The following is an 18022-nucleotide window of genomic DNA, read 5'->3' as shown; positions in this document are numbered from 1 at the left end:
TTACTAACGGCAGTGACGCTCTGTGACTTTGACATTTCAAGGCTGATTTGTGAGCCGTCTTACTGGGAGTTGGTCTGACTCACCAGATGACTGTGGGTATAAGCCTGGCAGGCCCTTCCGCTATCTGCGTGTTACCGTTTTCAAAATCCCCGTCACTACAGGAAACAACACCACCACCACCCTCCAACAACCTCTGCGAGGAACCTACATGTTGATCTATGCTAAAAATGGCAAGTTAGCCTAAACCTAACCTCACCGCTAACACATAAACAAGCTGTTACTTTTTCGGGGATTTAGCCATTTTATTGTTGTTTCATGTTTAACTCTCGCCTCCCAACATGCAAATGTTGCACCAAAACAAGTCCCCACTGGCACTATTTTGCAGTGCACCCTCGCCGAAATACAAACAAGCCAGAGCATTTTTCCCTCCACACCAGAACAATAATTGGCTCAGCCAGTCTGGCTATGCAAGACTAACTGGGAGTTAGATGAACGCTTGATATCAGTTTGGTTTGTCTGCATTCAGTGGACAGACTGGACATGCTAGCTAGCAGCCTGAGGTAAAAGCCCCCTTGGCTTGTTATGGCCACATTCAAAGCTGGAGGTGTGCAACGGGAGAGCTGTCTGCAGGCACAGACGCTAAGCTAGCTGCTAAATAAAGACCTCCAAATTATAGGGCTGCTTGATTGTCTTGTTTTCTACTTCTGGACGTGTTAGGAAGGAGACAGGAAGTATGGGTGCGGAGGATTAGGAGGTGTTTAAAGGCACCTCTAACGGAGCTGGACTGAGTAACGGAGTAATGGAACATGTTAAATGTGTCAGGGCGGAGACTAAGATTCATTTTAAGGACTCACAAGTCAAAACGGTTAAACGTTTCCTCGTCTGTGGTCCAAATGTTACCCCGTTTCCAAAATCCTTCCTGTGGATCTGTGGTTTCTCTGAGGAAAAAAGACTCACTCGTGGCTTGAAAGCCACACTGAAGCCCGGCATCCATCTATGGACCTGAGTCAAGGGACTTTCCACTCAGCTCTTTGAGGAGACCTTTAACAATGCAAGGCGATGAGCTCTGTGACAGGGCCCATTCCTGGAATACCTGAAGCAGAGTAGCTGCACAGGGAGGCCTTAACTAAACTATGCTGGATGCTGGAATCCGAACCATTTGTGGTGCGAACGCTGACGGGCACCGTCGACATTCTACCCGACAGCAACACTAAATACACCTGAGAGCTGCTCATCTTTATTCACTACAGCCTCGATAAGACTGAGGTGAGGCTTTGGAGCCTGGGAGAGCAGATACTGTACTCATCAGTGGGATTATTTGGCTGCCAGAAAATGAAGGTTTCATCCCCCGAGGTGAGGCAGAAGAAGCAGTGAAGCGAGCAGAGAGGATAGTGCCAAGCACCCGTATGTGTGTGTGTGTTGATGACACTGCAGAACCCAGAAGAGACAGCGGAGAGAGGAATCACCAACTACAGCACGCTGCAAGAGCTGGTCTGGAGCCAGTGAAATGATTTATTCCTCTGTAGTAAAGAATAGAACCGGAGGTCAGGAAGGCTGAACTCAGACATGACCTCAGAGGCACTCACACCGCGCTGATGGACACGAGGAAGGGTGGAGCTGATTTCAGCTTCTGTGCCCTTCAGGACAAATATTCGTAGTATCCTGGTTGCTCTGATACCGAGACACTGAACTCACGAAGGCTCAAGCGCGATATCATCTCTCACTCTTGAATATTTCCTGTTACTCCCCGCTGAATATGACCAAAAACGCCACAAAAACAAACAGTCCTGACACAAGCGCCACATAAACAGCATACCAAGTGGCATTTTGGGTAGACAGGAAGAGGTTAGAGCAGCAACACCTCAGCTGGAGGGGGGCGGGAGTTCAGAGTCCTTCTTGCAACAACAAAGATTAAGCAAGAGGCAAACAGACTATACTGAGCTGACTGCAAAACATCATCGCAGCTGAATTTCAGTCTGTTGTTAGACGCAGTTTCTTGGAGCTCTGGAAGCCACAGATTAGCTGTCACAACCGTTTCTGAGTACACTCCTCCTGCCTGTGTCTGTGAGAAATCCTATTTAAATGTAGATGACAGAGCCACCGCTTCTTCTCCCGTCTCCCGGCCTCATCCTCTCTCCATCCCCCTTTTTCTGGCTCCTCGAGTCTGTCTCTGCTGCTGCAACCGCAGTGAAATCGAAGACATTTGACGGACCGTGACGGCCGCTGGAAAAAAGGGTCCTAAAAACATCTACAATCACATTTGGAAGCACAAAATATTCAAAATCGGCTCGCGAACACAAAGAGGGTAATAATCCGCATCTCAAAGGAAAGGTCAGGAGGAAAGATATCTCAAATGTAGGCTAACAATGGATGTTTTATTCATGTGAGCTGTTCCAAAATATAGATCCAGGACTGTATTGTTTATTCACAAGCACACACACAGACGCACGCCGCCAAAAAGCAATGTGTGTTAAGAAGCAAAATGTACCCTTGAGGCTTTGCTTCTAACCCAGAAAAGCCCCGAAGCATTTTAGAAAGCAGGATTAAGATGTCAGCATGCGAGCTTTGTATGATGCTTTCACCAGCATGCTTTATTCCCACTAATTGCTTTCAGTAACCTAAACATCTGAGCTCATAAGGAAGGCCGTCGTTCAGTCATTTGACTAGAAAAAAACGATAAAAATTAAGGGAGAACTTCACATTTCGTGCATGTTGCTGAGAGGCTGCAGATTCACAAGCCTGGTTTAACAGGTGAAAACTGCGATTTCCCTTCACACGCTCCTCTTCCTCTAACACGATCCATCTTCAACTCAAGCCGGGGCTGTGAATCACATGAGCGGCACCTCGGTCACGCCACTTAACCTTTGACCTTGAATCTAAACTCATGACTTCAGTTATTACTCGGGCATCGTAAATACAAGCAGGACGACCTGAGCTGGAGACAGACATCACATCCAATACGCTTCTTGTCGCGCAGATGAAACCATCGCGGCTGAATCCCTTTACAGTCGAACAAAGGAGCCTACTTGAGAGTCTTTGTTTAGGGCTAAGCCAAGGTGGATAAGGTGTCTCGCCTGCTGTGCCCTTGCTGCATTGTCTACATGAGCGCTCAGGTACACAACACTCATTGCATCACAGCCTGCTGTGATCACACACGTCAAGGAACATGAGCAAAACACCTGATCAAAAATGACTCACTTCTGCCTGCAGTGTCACCTCTTCCTCGACAAGCCGATAAATCACAGCGCCTGATGTTACACCTGTATGGCATATGGAAACAAAATGCCCTCCTACAGTTGCAGTGACAGTCTGCAACCCAATGCTTCATCACTGTCCGTCCGCATCGATCAGGTGAGAGCGACCTGAAGCTCTCTGGGAAATGCTGCAGCTGCCCCGACACAAATAATCTTTATGAGTATAAAAGATAACCAGACGGCATGCTGGGGTTATCTGTAACATCAGGATGGTGGCAGCTGGGTGAAATGGGGTAGTCAAACTGGGGTCTAAGGACCGTAAAGGGCCCTGGAGGTGCCATAAAGGGTCACATCGGGTAAATATCCCAATTAGAGCAAATATATTTCTAATTATTGCCTTTAATGCGTAATTTCCGTGTGTTAATGTCACGTTAACAGCAATCATCCTCTCACGCGAGGTCATAATCTTTCCAAAGAGGCACTCATGGGTGTTTGTTTAAAAAAAAAATCCCCATTGTAAATACACTGATTGGGTCATTTCCCATTCACAACCACCCACAAAACGATAAGTCATGCACCCTTTTTCGCCGTGGCCCCCGTCACATACCTCGGCACGCAGCTGGGCGAGGAGCGGTCCACCTCCCAGGTAGCGTACAGGTTCATGTGGACCGGCCGGTTGGAGGTGATGCTGACCGGCTTGGAGGGCTGCATGTGCGGCGAAGGGACGCCCCCAGTCCGCGGGAGCCCTCCTCGCTCCGACATCCTGGAGGCTGAGAACGGGCTTTCAGACGGAGCCGACGGGAGGAAAACCCGTAGTAGCCTGTCTTCTCCGTGTGTGTGTGTGTGTGTGTTGTCCTTTTTTCCTCCTCCTTCCTTTAGCTTATTTTTTCAGGCTCCTGGTGGTGCAAATGCGTAAAACGCTCCCGCGTACAACGCAACCGGAAAGTTGATCCGTTTTGTGCTATTCGCCGCCCGGTACTGAACACATTGCAGTCGTCGGGGTTTGTACCCGAAGACAGGCGGTAAAACACCGCGTCCGTCCGTGTGTCCTCTCGCTACCCCCTCCGCCTCAACTTCGTGTCTTCCCGGTGTGCGCTGGTTGGTGTTTATCGGTGGAGGAAGCGGAAATTTCTCTCGCCGGAGCAGCACAATGAGCAGAAACCAGCGAGCTACGCCTCTTCAGTTAGAGGACGTAAAAGCACGAGAGAGCGAGCGCGAGGGAGAGAGAGCACGAGAGAGCGAGGCTGGCCAATAGCGTGCTGCGCTCATGTTTATGTGTTTTTTTAAACCCTGGCTTTCCATATGTGTCATGTTTCTTAAATGTACTGTGCTATATATACATGTACTGCTTCTACTACGATAAGTGTATTAGTATACATATATTTTTTTGAGGTTGTAGTAATACCACATGTAGGCTGGAAGTGCTTTAAAACAGACAGATTATTTATTAATATTATTTCAATATTTTTTTATTATGTTACTCATTAAGTGTATTTCATTATTGTTTAATTTTAATTTGTATACTTAATATTCAGTTTCATAAAATAGTTTGATATTTTTATACAATAAAAATTATAATAATAGTAATATTATTATTTATAAATACTACATTGTTAAAAATATTAAATATTGTTAAATAGATTTATTATTCGTTGCATTATTATTGGTATTATTAGTCTTAGTATAAATGTTTTCCTTATGTTATACTCTGCTGCATAGTATACTGCATATATATATATATATATATATATATATATATATATATATATATATATATAGTATAAACCACATTTACAGTACATGCATGGTGCAGTACATCCTCTGTACTAACCTAACCTAACTATGACCATGCAAATACAAGGCCTCTTTGAATTTGAAAATAAAAGAGAAAGCAAGAGTTGCCTTTTGACCTTTGACCCCATCACTTAGCCAGTTGATCAGTGTGGTTGTGCAAAGTGAAACAACACCTATCCCTCCTTACAGTGACATTTATTTCCACCAACCCCAGTGCCGATATTGGCCCATCATTCACTGCTTCACTGTGAACTGCTTCCTGCAGTTACACTTTGTATGACAGTGAGTTTGTGTTTGCATCAAACTCTCCCTCTACAGGAAAACATATTCCCATGTTTCACTGAGGATCAATGTGGGTGAATTTGTGCATTGTTGTATTTTAGACCCGTATGACACACGGGCTGGAGTCTCAGGTGTTGCTGAAAAGATTCCCATTAGTCATACACACGTGCAAGCTCACATCACTCACACACACACACACACACACACACACACACACACACACACGCCTTCCCTCGGCTGTTGCAAGCAGGCAAATATACAAAGGTGTAAAACCGGTTCCAGCCTTCATATTGAGCTCCCTCTCATTTCATGGTATGAACATCTGGACTCTTACCCTGAACTGTCATGTATGACAACCAGACAAGAAGAGGGAAAGTCCAGCTTTTCATGTCCAGGAAAGACTTTTGCTTCCTTTTTTAGTGGCAGGTTGTGAGGTAAAATGCAGTTTAAAGTCTCGTCTGCCATGTTTTTTCCCACTTCTGTTTACCTTATAATCACCAACGGGAAGCAACACTTCCCCCTGTGATGCAAACACCATGCTGCAGCTCTCCATGTGTTTGGCTGCCTGTGAGTGCAGCATGAAACGGGTGTAGTGTTTGCACGCTCAGGTGACAAAGGCTTGGCTATGATTACGATCTCTGGAACTGAATGTGAATCAGAAGGTGACCTAATCACTCCACCGGCGTCACAGCGGGCCTGGCTGCCATCGGCTCGACGTTTCTCTATAGGCAGATTATCGCAGCAGTCATCGAAGATCATCAACCACATTATGTGCTTGACGTGTTGGCGGATGGTTTTCAGACGTGTGCGACTGCAGTGACCCCTGGAAGTGATGATGTAACAGACGGCGAACAGCCGATGTTGTTGTGTGTTTATACAGTGTTTCCTCTTTAACTTTTATCCTGCATGTTTGTCTCCATCAAATCCATTAAGACGTCACTTGAACGGTTTTCTCACTCCAGCACTGCAGCATGAAACAGCACCGTGCTGCTCCATTTTTGATGCAAAACATCCGCGACTACGAAAAATGACTAAAATAACCTACATCTTTATAATTCAGATCTTCAGGAAGGCATCATGGGACATTGAGGAAATTGACAGCAGTGAAGCTGCATCTACTTATAACTAATGCAAAAGAGATGCATTACACTGAATACTGATGAAATCCTGAGTATTGTCTCTGGAAGACTTTCTGTATAAGCTGCTTGCCTTCCTGAACATTGTATATCTGCACTAAAAAATGTAGCATTAGCACACCGTGCAACAAAATGCATCACGCGAATGAAGCAGAAAATTAGAAAAGCCAGTTGTTTTAACTTCAATAAACGGTTGGAGGGCTCACACCATCTTGGCCTCTTTCCTTCCTGATATAACAAGGTCATTGCTGATCTCATAATGTCCACACTCGGTCTCAACCTGTGCTGATGTGGGATCAGATTCATGCATGTGTTGCTATGTTAAATAGAAACTCAAGCATAAAAAACTGAACACTGCAGCCCTCCCTCCTTCCTCTGGTTTATTCGGTCTGTGCAGCAGTCATGCCCTTGTGTTGTCGCATTCTTGTGTGTTTGTCTGAATGAAGCAATCTTAGCAGACCCAGCCTGCTCCTAATCTCTACTTTAGTCTAGCGTTGGGAGGCTACTTTAGACTAACACACCATAATCTCAAGCTGAACTGTCGGCTGTTGAGTTGCATTGTGGATCTGCGGCATTAATTTGAATTTGTCATGCCATTAGAGTGCAGTGCTAAATCTAGTGTCCTCTTTTAAAGGCGGCATTACTTACATCGCTTACACGTGATAAATTAGTGTATATGTGTAGGCGATAAACTGGCTGGTTAGGCCAATTTATTCACAGCAGGGATCTACATTTGCACTTGCCAGCAGTTCTGTGTTGTTAATGGTGTGCAGCCAGTGTTTTATAGATGGTAAGTGTGTTTCACGGCCTGTAGACCGCAGGTTCAAACTTCAAACCCACGTACTCAGATTCTGGTCCCAGACCAGAGAAGAAGGTTTGGTTTTCATTCCAGCCAGGCAAACAAAAGCGGAGTTCAGTGGCGAGCTAGCTCTCAGATTGAAGGTGTGGCGGTGGGTAAAATCAGCTGGTTCACTAATGAGCTGGAACCCGTCTGGACGCCCGGGCCTGTTCTCGGTCCCTCGCTGTAGATAATCAGCCGGATGACTTAAAGGGAGTGCAAACCCCCTGCTCTTTTTAACACGCTTGTCCCCTGCCATTGATAAAGAGATTAGAATCAAGCAGATTAAAGCATGGTCACGAGATAATCCCGGGTTACTTTTTACACAGCAGCGCCCTAAATCTGCCAGGTCATCAAGTGACACTGCACAGGCTCCAAAGCCAATGTCAAAATCAATTAAGTTTACACCGTCTCTTATGTAACACAACTAACCCCACACACAGAGATCCACTGTGGCTTTGCATTTACAAAGTATGGTGCAGCATATACAGTATTTGCAATAGCATAGTTATGGATTCTTTGACATTATGCCTGGGTTTAACCAGCTCCCAGCTGCATTATAATATATGGAAAATACTCAATTTTTGAATATAATTTCTAATCATTATTCCTATAAAATATTCAGTTCCTCATATCAAACAAATAAAAGCTTCAAATCCTCATATTTGAGAACAAACATTGTGCTCTTCATGGTTTTGTTTTTGGGTGGATGGATGGGTGGATGATGAAGCTCTGTGGGCAGTATCATCACAGTCTGTCTCCCACACTGAACCACTGAGAGTGCTGGCAAACACATGTAAGACATGCTTACATGCCAGGAGATGATGTCATTTATTCCAGAATGGGCGCATGGCCGAACCGCAAAGGTGTTACTGTGAAATAATGATGTAAAGGTATAATAATACCTAGAAAAATCACCAAACAGCTCTGTAACGTTGGCAGCATATGTATTTTAAAGACGGGAACAGCCTTTGATTTTGAGCAGACGGCTGCTCGCTGGGTGTGTGAGCGCGTGTGCCAGTGACCGAGACAGCATGCGGCTGCAGCAGTTATGTAGGTCACTGTGCTTCCCAGGCGATCAGGTGACTGTCACGTTCGGGGTCCTTTACTGCCCCCCAGCCGCACAAACGTGAACTGCAGCTTGTTGCATTGCAATACAGCAGCAAAGGCTGCATGTTTCCGAGTATTAATGAGTCATTACTGGAAAGTGTAAGGTATTACCCCTTCAGTCCCTTGTGCATGTAGTAATCCCCCTGACATCTTGGTTTCAGTATAATGACATTAGCGTTTGCGGGGGCAAAAAGCAGGTAAACAGGAAATAACTCTTGTCGCTTTATAAAAATAAATAACAGAAAAAAAAAAACTTGTTCTGTCAATGCTCACATTAATCTGTGTAAGTGTTAAAGGCAATTATATATGTTTCATATATATTTGGCATTATGGTTTTAGTGGGTATGGTGGGACGGTCTTGACTCGGAGCAGTTACCAGGCAACCAGCTGAGAATCCGGGAAGTTATTGGTCCCAGCCAAGAAATAGTCCGGGCCACATCCCTTGTAAAACACTTTTTAATAACGTTTTTGGCGTAGCAAACAAACACAGTTTAACCTATTAATTAGTAAGCTTTAGAAGTGTTGCTAGGCGGATTTTATTACTTTTAGACAGAGCCTGGTTAGCCATTTCCCATCGCAGGACCGCATTTTTGCGCATATGTAGAAAAAAAACCAAACGATTTCCGCTTCCGGTATAGGTCGAGCGGCTACATTAGCTAAAATAAGATAAATTAAAATAAGCTAAGTGGCTGCTGGACGACCTGTAGTGTAAAGCATCCAGACATGTGTGGAAAAAAAATCTTCTAACTCTAGAGAAGAAAGCAAATATGACTATTTATCAATTTTAAGAACATATAGACTAGCCACATCCAGCCTCTAGAGTTCAGCTAGCTTATATATTTTTTTCAAATATTTATTAAAATTCAGTAGCCTTGATAAGCATCAGCCTTACAACCTCTACTGTGTGTGATATGTGTGTAATCATATGACAAAAACCCCTTTGTGTGATTTAACCCCACAAACTCCCCAAAGTTTTACGACAGAACATACTTCAGTGTCCTAAATGTGCCGTGTACAAGGAAATAAGGTGCTCATGTTCCTCCTTTCAGCCTACAGGCTGGGCAAACACTTTGCATTTTACCATCTCATTATCTCCTGTAACATTTACACGAACTGCCCACACACAGACGAAATGGAAACATGGCGGCAGCAGCTGTGAATTCGTCGTCGCTTCATTTATTTACAAAAAACAGAAAACAGGATATGGCTACATGAAAAAACAACCAAGACATGACAAATAGAGTCAAAGAGAGAAAATACACGTCACCGCTGTCATGTGACATGGATTACATGAGATGCGTCAAAAAGAATCGTCTATTCATAGTTTTAAAAAAGGAACAAACGCGTGTGTTTACTGCTACTGGTCTAACAGATGATTGGTGTTGTAGTCTGCATCCTCCAAAGTTAAAATCTGAGTACGGCTCTTCCTCTTTCATTTCCTGTTGTGGCTCACTCTCTCGCAGCGCTTCGTCTCGGCGTCTCTGCTCTAGAACTTGAACTCTTTGTATTTCTTGGCGCCGCCTCGCGTGTCCTGCGGCTGGGCCTTCCTCTTTTTTTGCTGTACGGTGACGAGCGAGCAGAGAGGGGAGAAAGAGAGGCTCTTAATGATCAAATGTGACAAAACGGGAGAAGCAAAATGACTGTAAACCACATTGCATCAACAGCCTACAACCGTAGTTGTACATTTATTTACATGACGAAGGACGTTAACTTTAATAATACTGATTCAGCGTCTCTGTACCTTCTGTTTGGCAGCGTGCTCAGCCACCATGTCGCTGAAGTCCTCCTTCTCCACCTGGGCCTGCTGCTCTCTGACGTGCTCCTCGTACTTCTGCGTCATGGCCATGGGGTCCAGCTCCAGCTCCTCCGGAGCCAGGGCCACCTCTACGCCCTGTGACTCCTGACCTCCACCCGCCTTACGACCCGCCATGGCCTGGAGACCGCGGAGAAGGAAAACACGAGGAGGGAAGAGATTTAAGGCACGGCTACACACACTCAGACATCTCATCTCAAGCTCACACAGAGTCGTCTTACCCCTGACATGTCGTAGATGTGTGTTGAGGCCATCATGGCTGCTCCTACGGGGCCAGTTCGTCTCTCTGGGAGCACCGTGAACAGCTGAGGCGTCTCATTTCTATGAACACAACAAACGACAGAGGGTTTTAGCTCATATTACTCATGATCTATCCCCTCCTGATGGTCACTTCCAGCTCTGACATCGGCTGTTAACTTATGACCATACAAAATACTTTGGAACAATAATACTTCTTAAAACAACAGTGACTTTTATGATTTTGATCCAATGACGTATGAAGACTTAAAGTGGGTGCAAAGACTTTTGGCAAGTAAAACCAAACAAGTTACGTTGAAACTCAAGCATGTTTCCAACCTCGAAAACTGCATTTTCCAAACATTCAAGACTTTGTCAAACCCTGATATTTATTTAATTTATCCAATTCAATGTGGCAGCATTTATTTAAAGACATGTTTATGGAAATAAATGTTTTTCATATTCTCAGCTCCTCCAATGAGCCGTTAACTGACAATGTAATGTCAGACGCTCCCTAGCTCCTCCAGCATGCGGTGCACTAAAACAGCAGGAGCCCTGCTGAGGGAGAAAATGGGCGATTGAAGCAGCAACACTGCTGCGACAGAGCGACACTCACCCATCCATGGCCTCCTCGATTTTCTTCTTCCTCAGCTCAATCAGCTCCGGGGTCTCCATGCCGGCGGGCACCGATGAGAAGCCTCCGGGGGTGATCAAACCGCTGAAACACACGACATGACATGCAGAGTTTATCCATGCGTGTCCATCTCCACGAGCGCTTACATGAATGTTATGTAATGTGAACACAGAAGCAGAAACGGTGTCTGTGCGTACACAGAAAGGACACGCGGACACAGCAGATCATCACAGATAAGTCAAACACTCGCTCAGTAAAAGTGATAAGAAGCGACGTTTAGCCCCGCGGCTCATTGCAAAGACTGTGATGTCTTGTTTTGAGCCTCTGCAACATTCACACGTTTTGTCCACTAATGTGCACATCGGGTACCTGTCTGCTGGAGTGAAGAATCCAGTTTCGTCCGGTTTCTCCTCGTCACTCTCCTCCTCCTCCTCTTCCTCTGATGACTCCTCGTCCGAAGGCTCCAGCTCTCCCCACGGTGTGTGATCCACCTCCTCCTCCTCCGCTTTGGCCTGATCATAAACAAGAACACATCACACAGTCCCATAAGTCTGTTCCACGAGTGTATATGATGTCATTAAGACGCCACATCAGCTGTTAGCAGACTCGGGAGGACAGTATGGACAAAATGTATGATGGACATTAAAAACTGTCCTACACTGGGCAGAATATATCAGCAGGATGGAAACATTTTTATCAGGATCAATAGTGGACGAAGACTCTGCTGGTCAAATATTTGCACTGCTGATGTTCAACGACTTACAGCATTTTAATTCTGATCTATGTGTGTGTGGGTGTGTGTGTGTGTACCTGGAAGTCTGCAGCGTTGGTCCCGAACACATCGCCGTACAGAGGTTTGCCCATCTCATCGACTGGCGGCTTCCCCCAGCCTCCGGCGTGGTAACCAAACGTACAGTTCTGTCAGGCAGACGAACAAGAGGATGACGAAGAAGCAGAAAAATTAAACATACGGACACACTCATCAGTGGTTTGTTGTTTTATTGTACAGGGAAAAAAAACGTCTGCAGTGGGAGAAGGTGTCTTACCTCAGGGATGGGGGAGTTCAGCCCAGGGATCTTTAGATTGGGGTAGGAGGGAGGGGGGCCGTACCTCTGCATGGCTATCAGCCAGGGGGGAGGCACCTTGTGGGCGTTCTGGAGAAGACAGACACACAGGCAGCGTGAGCTCGCCGACCCTGACTGTTTCCTCAACACATGTTCTGAAGCCGTGGAAGCAGAAGCTGTTCTATCTGAATCCTTTGTGGGTTAAATCTCTGAGGGGTTATTAGAGCTAAAAACACGTTCATTTATCCGCGTCGACCGCTGCTGCCTGCAGCTGACGTTTACAAAACAAAGAAAAGCAGCACAGGTATATCTTTTTATGACTGTCATTATCCCAGCTGCTGTGTTCCTGAGCCTGTTGCTGTGCTTACGGAATAATAATAATACAAGTTTCTTCTCATCTTACAGCAGCAGCAAGGAGGCAGACACAACTGGATGATGAAGACAGAAGGGATAACAACATAATAAGACAGGCAACTAGAGCAGACATGTACAGATACACTGTCCACAGCACATTCTTGGCACAACTGGAGCCTCATACTGCTGAGGATGTTCTGTATATGGTCAAATCTGCTCAGTGAATTCACAGGGAACAGAAAGGATGGTGGCCCTTACAGGTCCGACGGGCATGCCTAGAGCGATGCGCAGCTCATCCGACAGATCGCCCGGCTTCTTCTCCTTCAGGCGAGTCTCAAACTCTTTCCCCTGCAGAGACACAGAAAACACACACAGAGGGTCACTTGGTGGGCTGCAGTGGAAAAATGACAAGTTAACAGAGGCTTTGAGATTCAACATCTCCTCCTCACTGGATATGAAGATGCTTTCACTGTAAGAAATGGTTGAATTGTCAGAGCTCCTCTACCTCGTAGTACAGGTCTCCGTGGATGGTGAGTTTGGGCTTGATCTGCCATTTGAAGAAGGCGTCGTGGAGCTTCTGGTAGTCGATGTCGATCTTTCCCATCTTGGGTCGAACCTTCTCCCTCATTTTGGTTTTCATGGTTTTTGCGTCCTCCTGTGAACGGAGAGAAGAGCAGAAGCTACGTTTGAATTTCAGAGCTCCTCCTGAACTGAGCGAACGTCGGCCCGGTGACCCACCTTCTCCTGCAGGGCCTCCCTCATCTCCTGGATCCCCGTCTTCTTGATGAACTCAGGCAGCTCAAACGGAGGTTTCTCTATGCCTCTCTTGCCCTGCAGATACTTCCTTTTGAAGCACCAATGGCGGGGCACCGGCACCGTGTTCCTGGTGGCCTTCAGGTGGACCAGCAGCTTGGGCTCCTGGGCCGTCACGTCATGCATCTCCACCACATCTGGACGAGCCACCAGCTGCAGCAGAGAGGTGGAGGAGAAAGGAGATGAAAGGTTATAGAGAGCTGGAACTCCTCTCTAATAATCACCATAATTACAACCGTTACTCTTAATCTACCTGTTTGAGTTCAGCCACAGTCAGCCTGTTCATCCTCCTCAGCTTCTTCTTTGACAGTTTTGGTGCGTCTGGTCTGATTTCCTGTACATAAAGAAGTGTTTTATATGTTAACCAACAGGATTTAGCTCTTTCTGGTCCTTTTTCCTAACAGATGGAAGGAGTCAAACCTCATCGCTGTCGTCGCTGTCTTTCTTCTCGTCCTCAAAGCCCTTTTTGCGCAGCACGGCCGTCTCCTGCTTCTCGGCCTTCTCGGGCTCCTTCTCCTTCTCTTTCTTCACGTCATCCGTCAGCTAGAAGAGAAGAAACAGACAGCATTACAGCAAAATAAAAGCAGAGCCGTAATACACGCGGGAGCAATGAAAATAATCCCCTGTATTTGACTGAACTGTCTCTGGGACATTGAAAGAACAAAGCAGAAACCCCGACAGCAGGTCAGTGCTCTGTCGTCACCTTGAACGCCTCAAAGATCCTCTTGAAGAAGATGAAGTTGGGGTCGTAGATCTCTGGCTCCTCTGTGACGTACTCGATCTCCACCTCTGACTCCCTCTCTTTCTCCTTGTCGCCGCCCTCCTTCTGCTGCTGCTGCTGCTGCTGCTCCTTCTTCTCCTGGGCTCGCTTCTGCTTGCTCTTCTTCTTGCGGTTTCTGCGTCTGCGGTTTTTCTGAAGGGAGGGTTGGTTGCTGAATTCAAACATTACAGCTCAAACTATGTATTAAAGAAACATGTGGAAACATTTCTCCTTATGCTTTACTTCATGTTGTGCACCTGCACAATCACAAAGTCTTACAACTGCCTGGTATTAAAAAGACGGCGCGGGACGAGACTTACATCTTTCTTAGATATCTGGCCGTCATCGTCCTCTGTCTCAGACATGACTGGTGCAGAGGAGTTCATCTCTGCGCCCTCGTCATCATCTTCCTCTTCTGAAAAGCAGATTAAAACAGGAGCAGACGAGTCAGATTAGAAACCCGAATGCTTCAACATCCCAGCTGCATCCCAGTGTCCTCTCTTTTCCAAATATTCCAGCAAAACACACAGTGTGAACTGTCAAAGTGAGCGTCAAAGGGAATATAAATGCAGCTGTACTGACCTGTGGGGTCGGTGAGCTGCTCCTGTCTGATCTCCTTCAGCTGGAGGATCTTCTCCAGAGCCTGAGGGATCTTGGGGCCGCTGACGCTGACCTCGTCGCTCTGCCAGGGCTGCAACAGAAGCAAATAAAAGAGGTCAATGAGAAATCAACTTCCTGGAAAGAACAATCACACCCTTTTCAACACAACTAGAAGTATTTTTAACAGATGATTTTGAAGTCAAGCTCTCTGCTTAAATTGGGAGAATAATGAGATCAACAAACAAGAGTAAAAAAAGCTTGCAGGTCTTAAAAAACTGTTGGAAATATTACATTTCCTGGAGCAAAGAGTTATGTTTTGTCCGTTATGTCATTTTATCTTTCTAAAAATACACGTACTGTGTTTTAAATACAGTCTGTGTGATTAGGCAACAGGTTTTGGAAAGAAAAATGAAGAAACTCAACTGAAATTTCCTCAAGAACAACTACTAAACTGAAGTCGTTACATTTTTTTCACTGCTTACCTCTCTGTTGTCTTCTCCTGGAGGAGGTGGCACTCTCTGTTTCTGGGTCGGCATCATACTGACGCCAGGAGGCAGCGGCGCGCGAGGATCCAAGCCTGCAAAAACACAAGTCGCCGGGGATGAAAGTTTGTTATTTAGGATGTGACCAAATGCACCAAACATGAGGTATAAAAAGCTAAATCCCAAAACATCACAGGAAATCTGAAGCCCTCGCTTAGAGTACATGCAGCAGGAATAAGAGACCACTACATCACCATCGTACCTCTCATTGTGCTGACAGGGGGGATGGCTCTGGACCCCCCCATCTTGGCCATCTCCTGCTGACGCTCCTGTTCCAGCAGCACTGCAGCCTGATGTTCAAGAAGAGAGGGGATGGATATAAGCACATGGTCAAAGAAAAGGGGGGAAGGAATCAGGGAAGAACAAAAAAGATGCCCAAACTGTTATGAAGTGAGTATTTCTAACGTGTTGATGCAGTAATGTACAAAAATCGAATGATTTTAGCGGCATGAAGACAACTTTACACACAAAATCTTTAAATCTGAGGTGAAGCTGATCCTTAACAGCTAAGTGACTTTATTTAACAGGTGGACTGTGTCTGCTATCTCACCCTCTTTTGCTGCTCCAGAAGATCATTTTCATCCATGACATGGGGATCACCCTGTGAGACAAAGACACAATTCAGCACTGAACTGCTGCTTGGGGGAAAAGATGTTTGAAGAACCTTTTTTTTTCTTTATCTTACCATCTCACAGACTGAGTTTATGCTGTTAAAGGCAAATCTGAATGCAACAAGTGGATCCACCCTCACCTGCTGCTTGGCTCTCTCCTCCTGCTGTAACACCATGGCCGCTCTCTGCTGCACCATCTTCAGCTGATCATCCTGTGAAAGGCCTGGAGGAGGCAAACCGGGGGGCTCCATGCCCATATGGATGCTGGGTGGAGGGGGGCCTCCAGGCATCATGGTCATAGCCTGGAGCATGCCCATACCAGGGGGCATGGGTGGCATGGGCATCGGGGGCATGGGAGGCATACCTGGCACCTGCAGACGAGAGGGGAGGAAAATTCCTTTATTCATAAAACATGAATCTAATGTAGCTTTCACATCACACCAATAGTTAACTGCAATGTACATTAAAAAAGGTTTCACACATTTTCAGCTAAGTTTGCCGTTTGTCATGTGTCATTTACCTGCGAGCCCATTGATTTGTCATCATTAGGTTTGCTGAGGAGGATCCCAGTCTGCAGAGAGAAACACACAAATGAAAGAAAGACTTTTACAGCAGCAGTATCCAACAAGTTAGATGTGCATTTTTTCTTTAATGGCATCGAGAAGGTGGAACATGTCAATGCTAACAGGTAGAAAACTCCTCCTACATGAGAGATGCTATTACATGGTTAAAACCAAAGGCACTGACTTTGGAGTTGCATTTACCTGCATCATGTAGCTCTTCAGTCTGTCAATCAGCTCCTCTCTGGGACCTGACAATGGCAAAAAACAAACTTCATACAAGGAAGAAATATAGACTCCATCGTTATCAACAGTCATGACTTAACATTGCACGGACACTTGCACGGTTGTAAGGTTTGATTGCCTCACTACACTGTATCAACAACACTAAACTGACTATCAGAGAAGTTTGCTAGCTAGCGCTTAACGTTACATGGCCCTTTGAAGTTAGCCCGCAAGCTAATTAAATCCATGGGCTACCAACTGTACTACAGGACCAGATATATGTTTCTGGTGCTGCTTTCAACACATGGCTCGTTACTAGAAAATTGCTGACTTGAACACATAGCAAATATGTGTTTCAAAGAGTGTAAACACACCACGGGCCTAGCCTTGGCTTATTGCAACGGAAGCATTGCGTTTAGCTAGCTAGCATTAGCAACTGACTTAGCTAAACACAGTCCTTCCTCCAGAGAGCTCTCAGTCTTTTCCAGAATTTTCTTACCCATCGTGGGCGCTCCCAGCTCGGCAAGCTTGGACTGAAGCTCCGGGTGACTCCATGTGTTCAATGCCGCAATAGCACTCCCTAAATCGGACGGGAGGGACTCGGTACCCGGCGGTCCGTCGGATGCCATGTTGAATTTCTCTCAATGGAACAACGGCGGCAGCGGAAGACACGCGAGCGACGCAGGACGTAACTAGTGCAAAGCATGACGGGAAGAACCGTGTCGCACTGCTTGCTGGGACATGAGGTTCGAAACGAGAACATGGCATTTACTAATTATAGCCTCTAGATGTCAGTGTTTAATGCTTGTATGATGCTTGTCGTCCCCATAATCATTCTTTACGGGTTGGTAAAATAACTTTAAAATATTCCGTTTTCTATAATAATTGAACTATCGAAGTTTGGTAAGAGAAAAAACAACTGAATATCACTGTCAGTAAAAGTTCTGTATTCAAAAGTAAAAGTAAAGCGGTATTATCTAGCCTACACATTATACTTAAAGTTTGCAAAGTTGGCACTCATAATGCTGCAGAATATTACTGTAGTATTGTTACCGATGCATTAATATGTATGTTTGTGTAATTATTTTGTAAACTGCAACAGATACATATGGAGTAATAAATGGACCAGTCTTTCCTCTTAAATTAAGTTTAAAGTAGCTTGGAATGTAAGTAAAGTTCAGAACTATAGAGAAGCAGCTAAATATAATCAGCTATATTCTAGCCCTGAGAAATGCAAGGCTATATGTACACATTGTCTCCCATAATAATTTATGTAAACGCAATTTGTTTTTGTTAAAACTTTATCTAATGCCAGAATAATTTGCTACAATGTACATAAATGTAAATAAGACTGAACTGGCTTTGCTCTGAAGTCAACAGCTCCATGAGGGCAGAGTGTGTGAACAGCCCTGCCTTTCAGTGGGGCGTTTATGACCAGCGGGCAGTGCGCAGACG

General features: G+C 45.4%; 2 protein-coding genes across 3 annotated transcripts in view; both read right to left on the bottom strand.

Moving 5' to 3' along the window:
* Window positions 1-4397, bottom strand: part of LOC139351176 (phosphofurin acidic cluster sorting protein 1-like) — a 50304-nt gene extending 45907 nt beyond the window's left edge. Inside the window, exon 1 of one of the 2 annotated variants that reach the window (XM_070992934.1) lies at window positions 3802-4397. In XM_070992934.1, coding sequence (XP_070849035.1) covers window positions 3802-3956 — 155 coding nt within the window. In that variant the 5' untranslated portion in view covers window positions 3957-4397. The remainder of the gene's footprint in view (window positions 1-3801) is intronic. The other variant, XM_070992935.1, reaches the window with a different exon arrangement.
* Window positions 4398-9505: 5108 nt separating this feature from the next.
* Window positions 9506-17237, bottom strand: sf3b2 (splicing factor 3b, subunit 2). Its single transcript, XM_070993697.1, has 22 exons — window positions 17067-17237; window positions 16547-16593; window positions 16303-16353; window positions 15923-16153; window positions 15722-15772; window positions 15374-15461; window positions 15112-15206; window positions 14612-14720; window positions 14350-14444; window positions 13973-14182; window positions 13690-13812; window positions 13523-13603; window positions 13195-13422; window positions 12962-13111; window positions 12715-12804; window positions 12085-12192; window positions 11849-11956; window positions 11408-11550; window positions 11021-11122; window positions 10389-10488; window positions 10096-10287; window positions 9506-9912 (listed from the first exon to the last, which is right to left on the bottom strand). Exons 1-22 carry the CDS (start codon window positions 17194-17196, stop codon window positions 9841-9843), a joined length of 2604 nt encoding a protein of 867 aa, XP_070849798.1. The 5' UTR covers window positions 17197-17237; the 3' UTR covers window positions 9506-9840.
* Window positions 17238-18022: the final 785 nt, after the last annotated feature.

Source organism: Chaetodon trifascialis, chromosome 23 (genome assembly GCF_039877785.1).
Source record: "Chaetodon trifascialis isolate fChaTrf1 chromosome 23, fChaTrf1.hap1, whole genome shotgun sequence".
NCBI lineage: Eukaryota > Metazoa > Chordata > Actinopteri > Chaetodontiformes > Chaetodontidae > Chaetodon > Chaetodon trifascialis.
The sequence above is the reverse complement of the archived record's forward strand: the minus strand, read 5'-3'. Positions and strand labels throughout refer to the sequence as shown.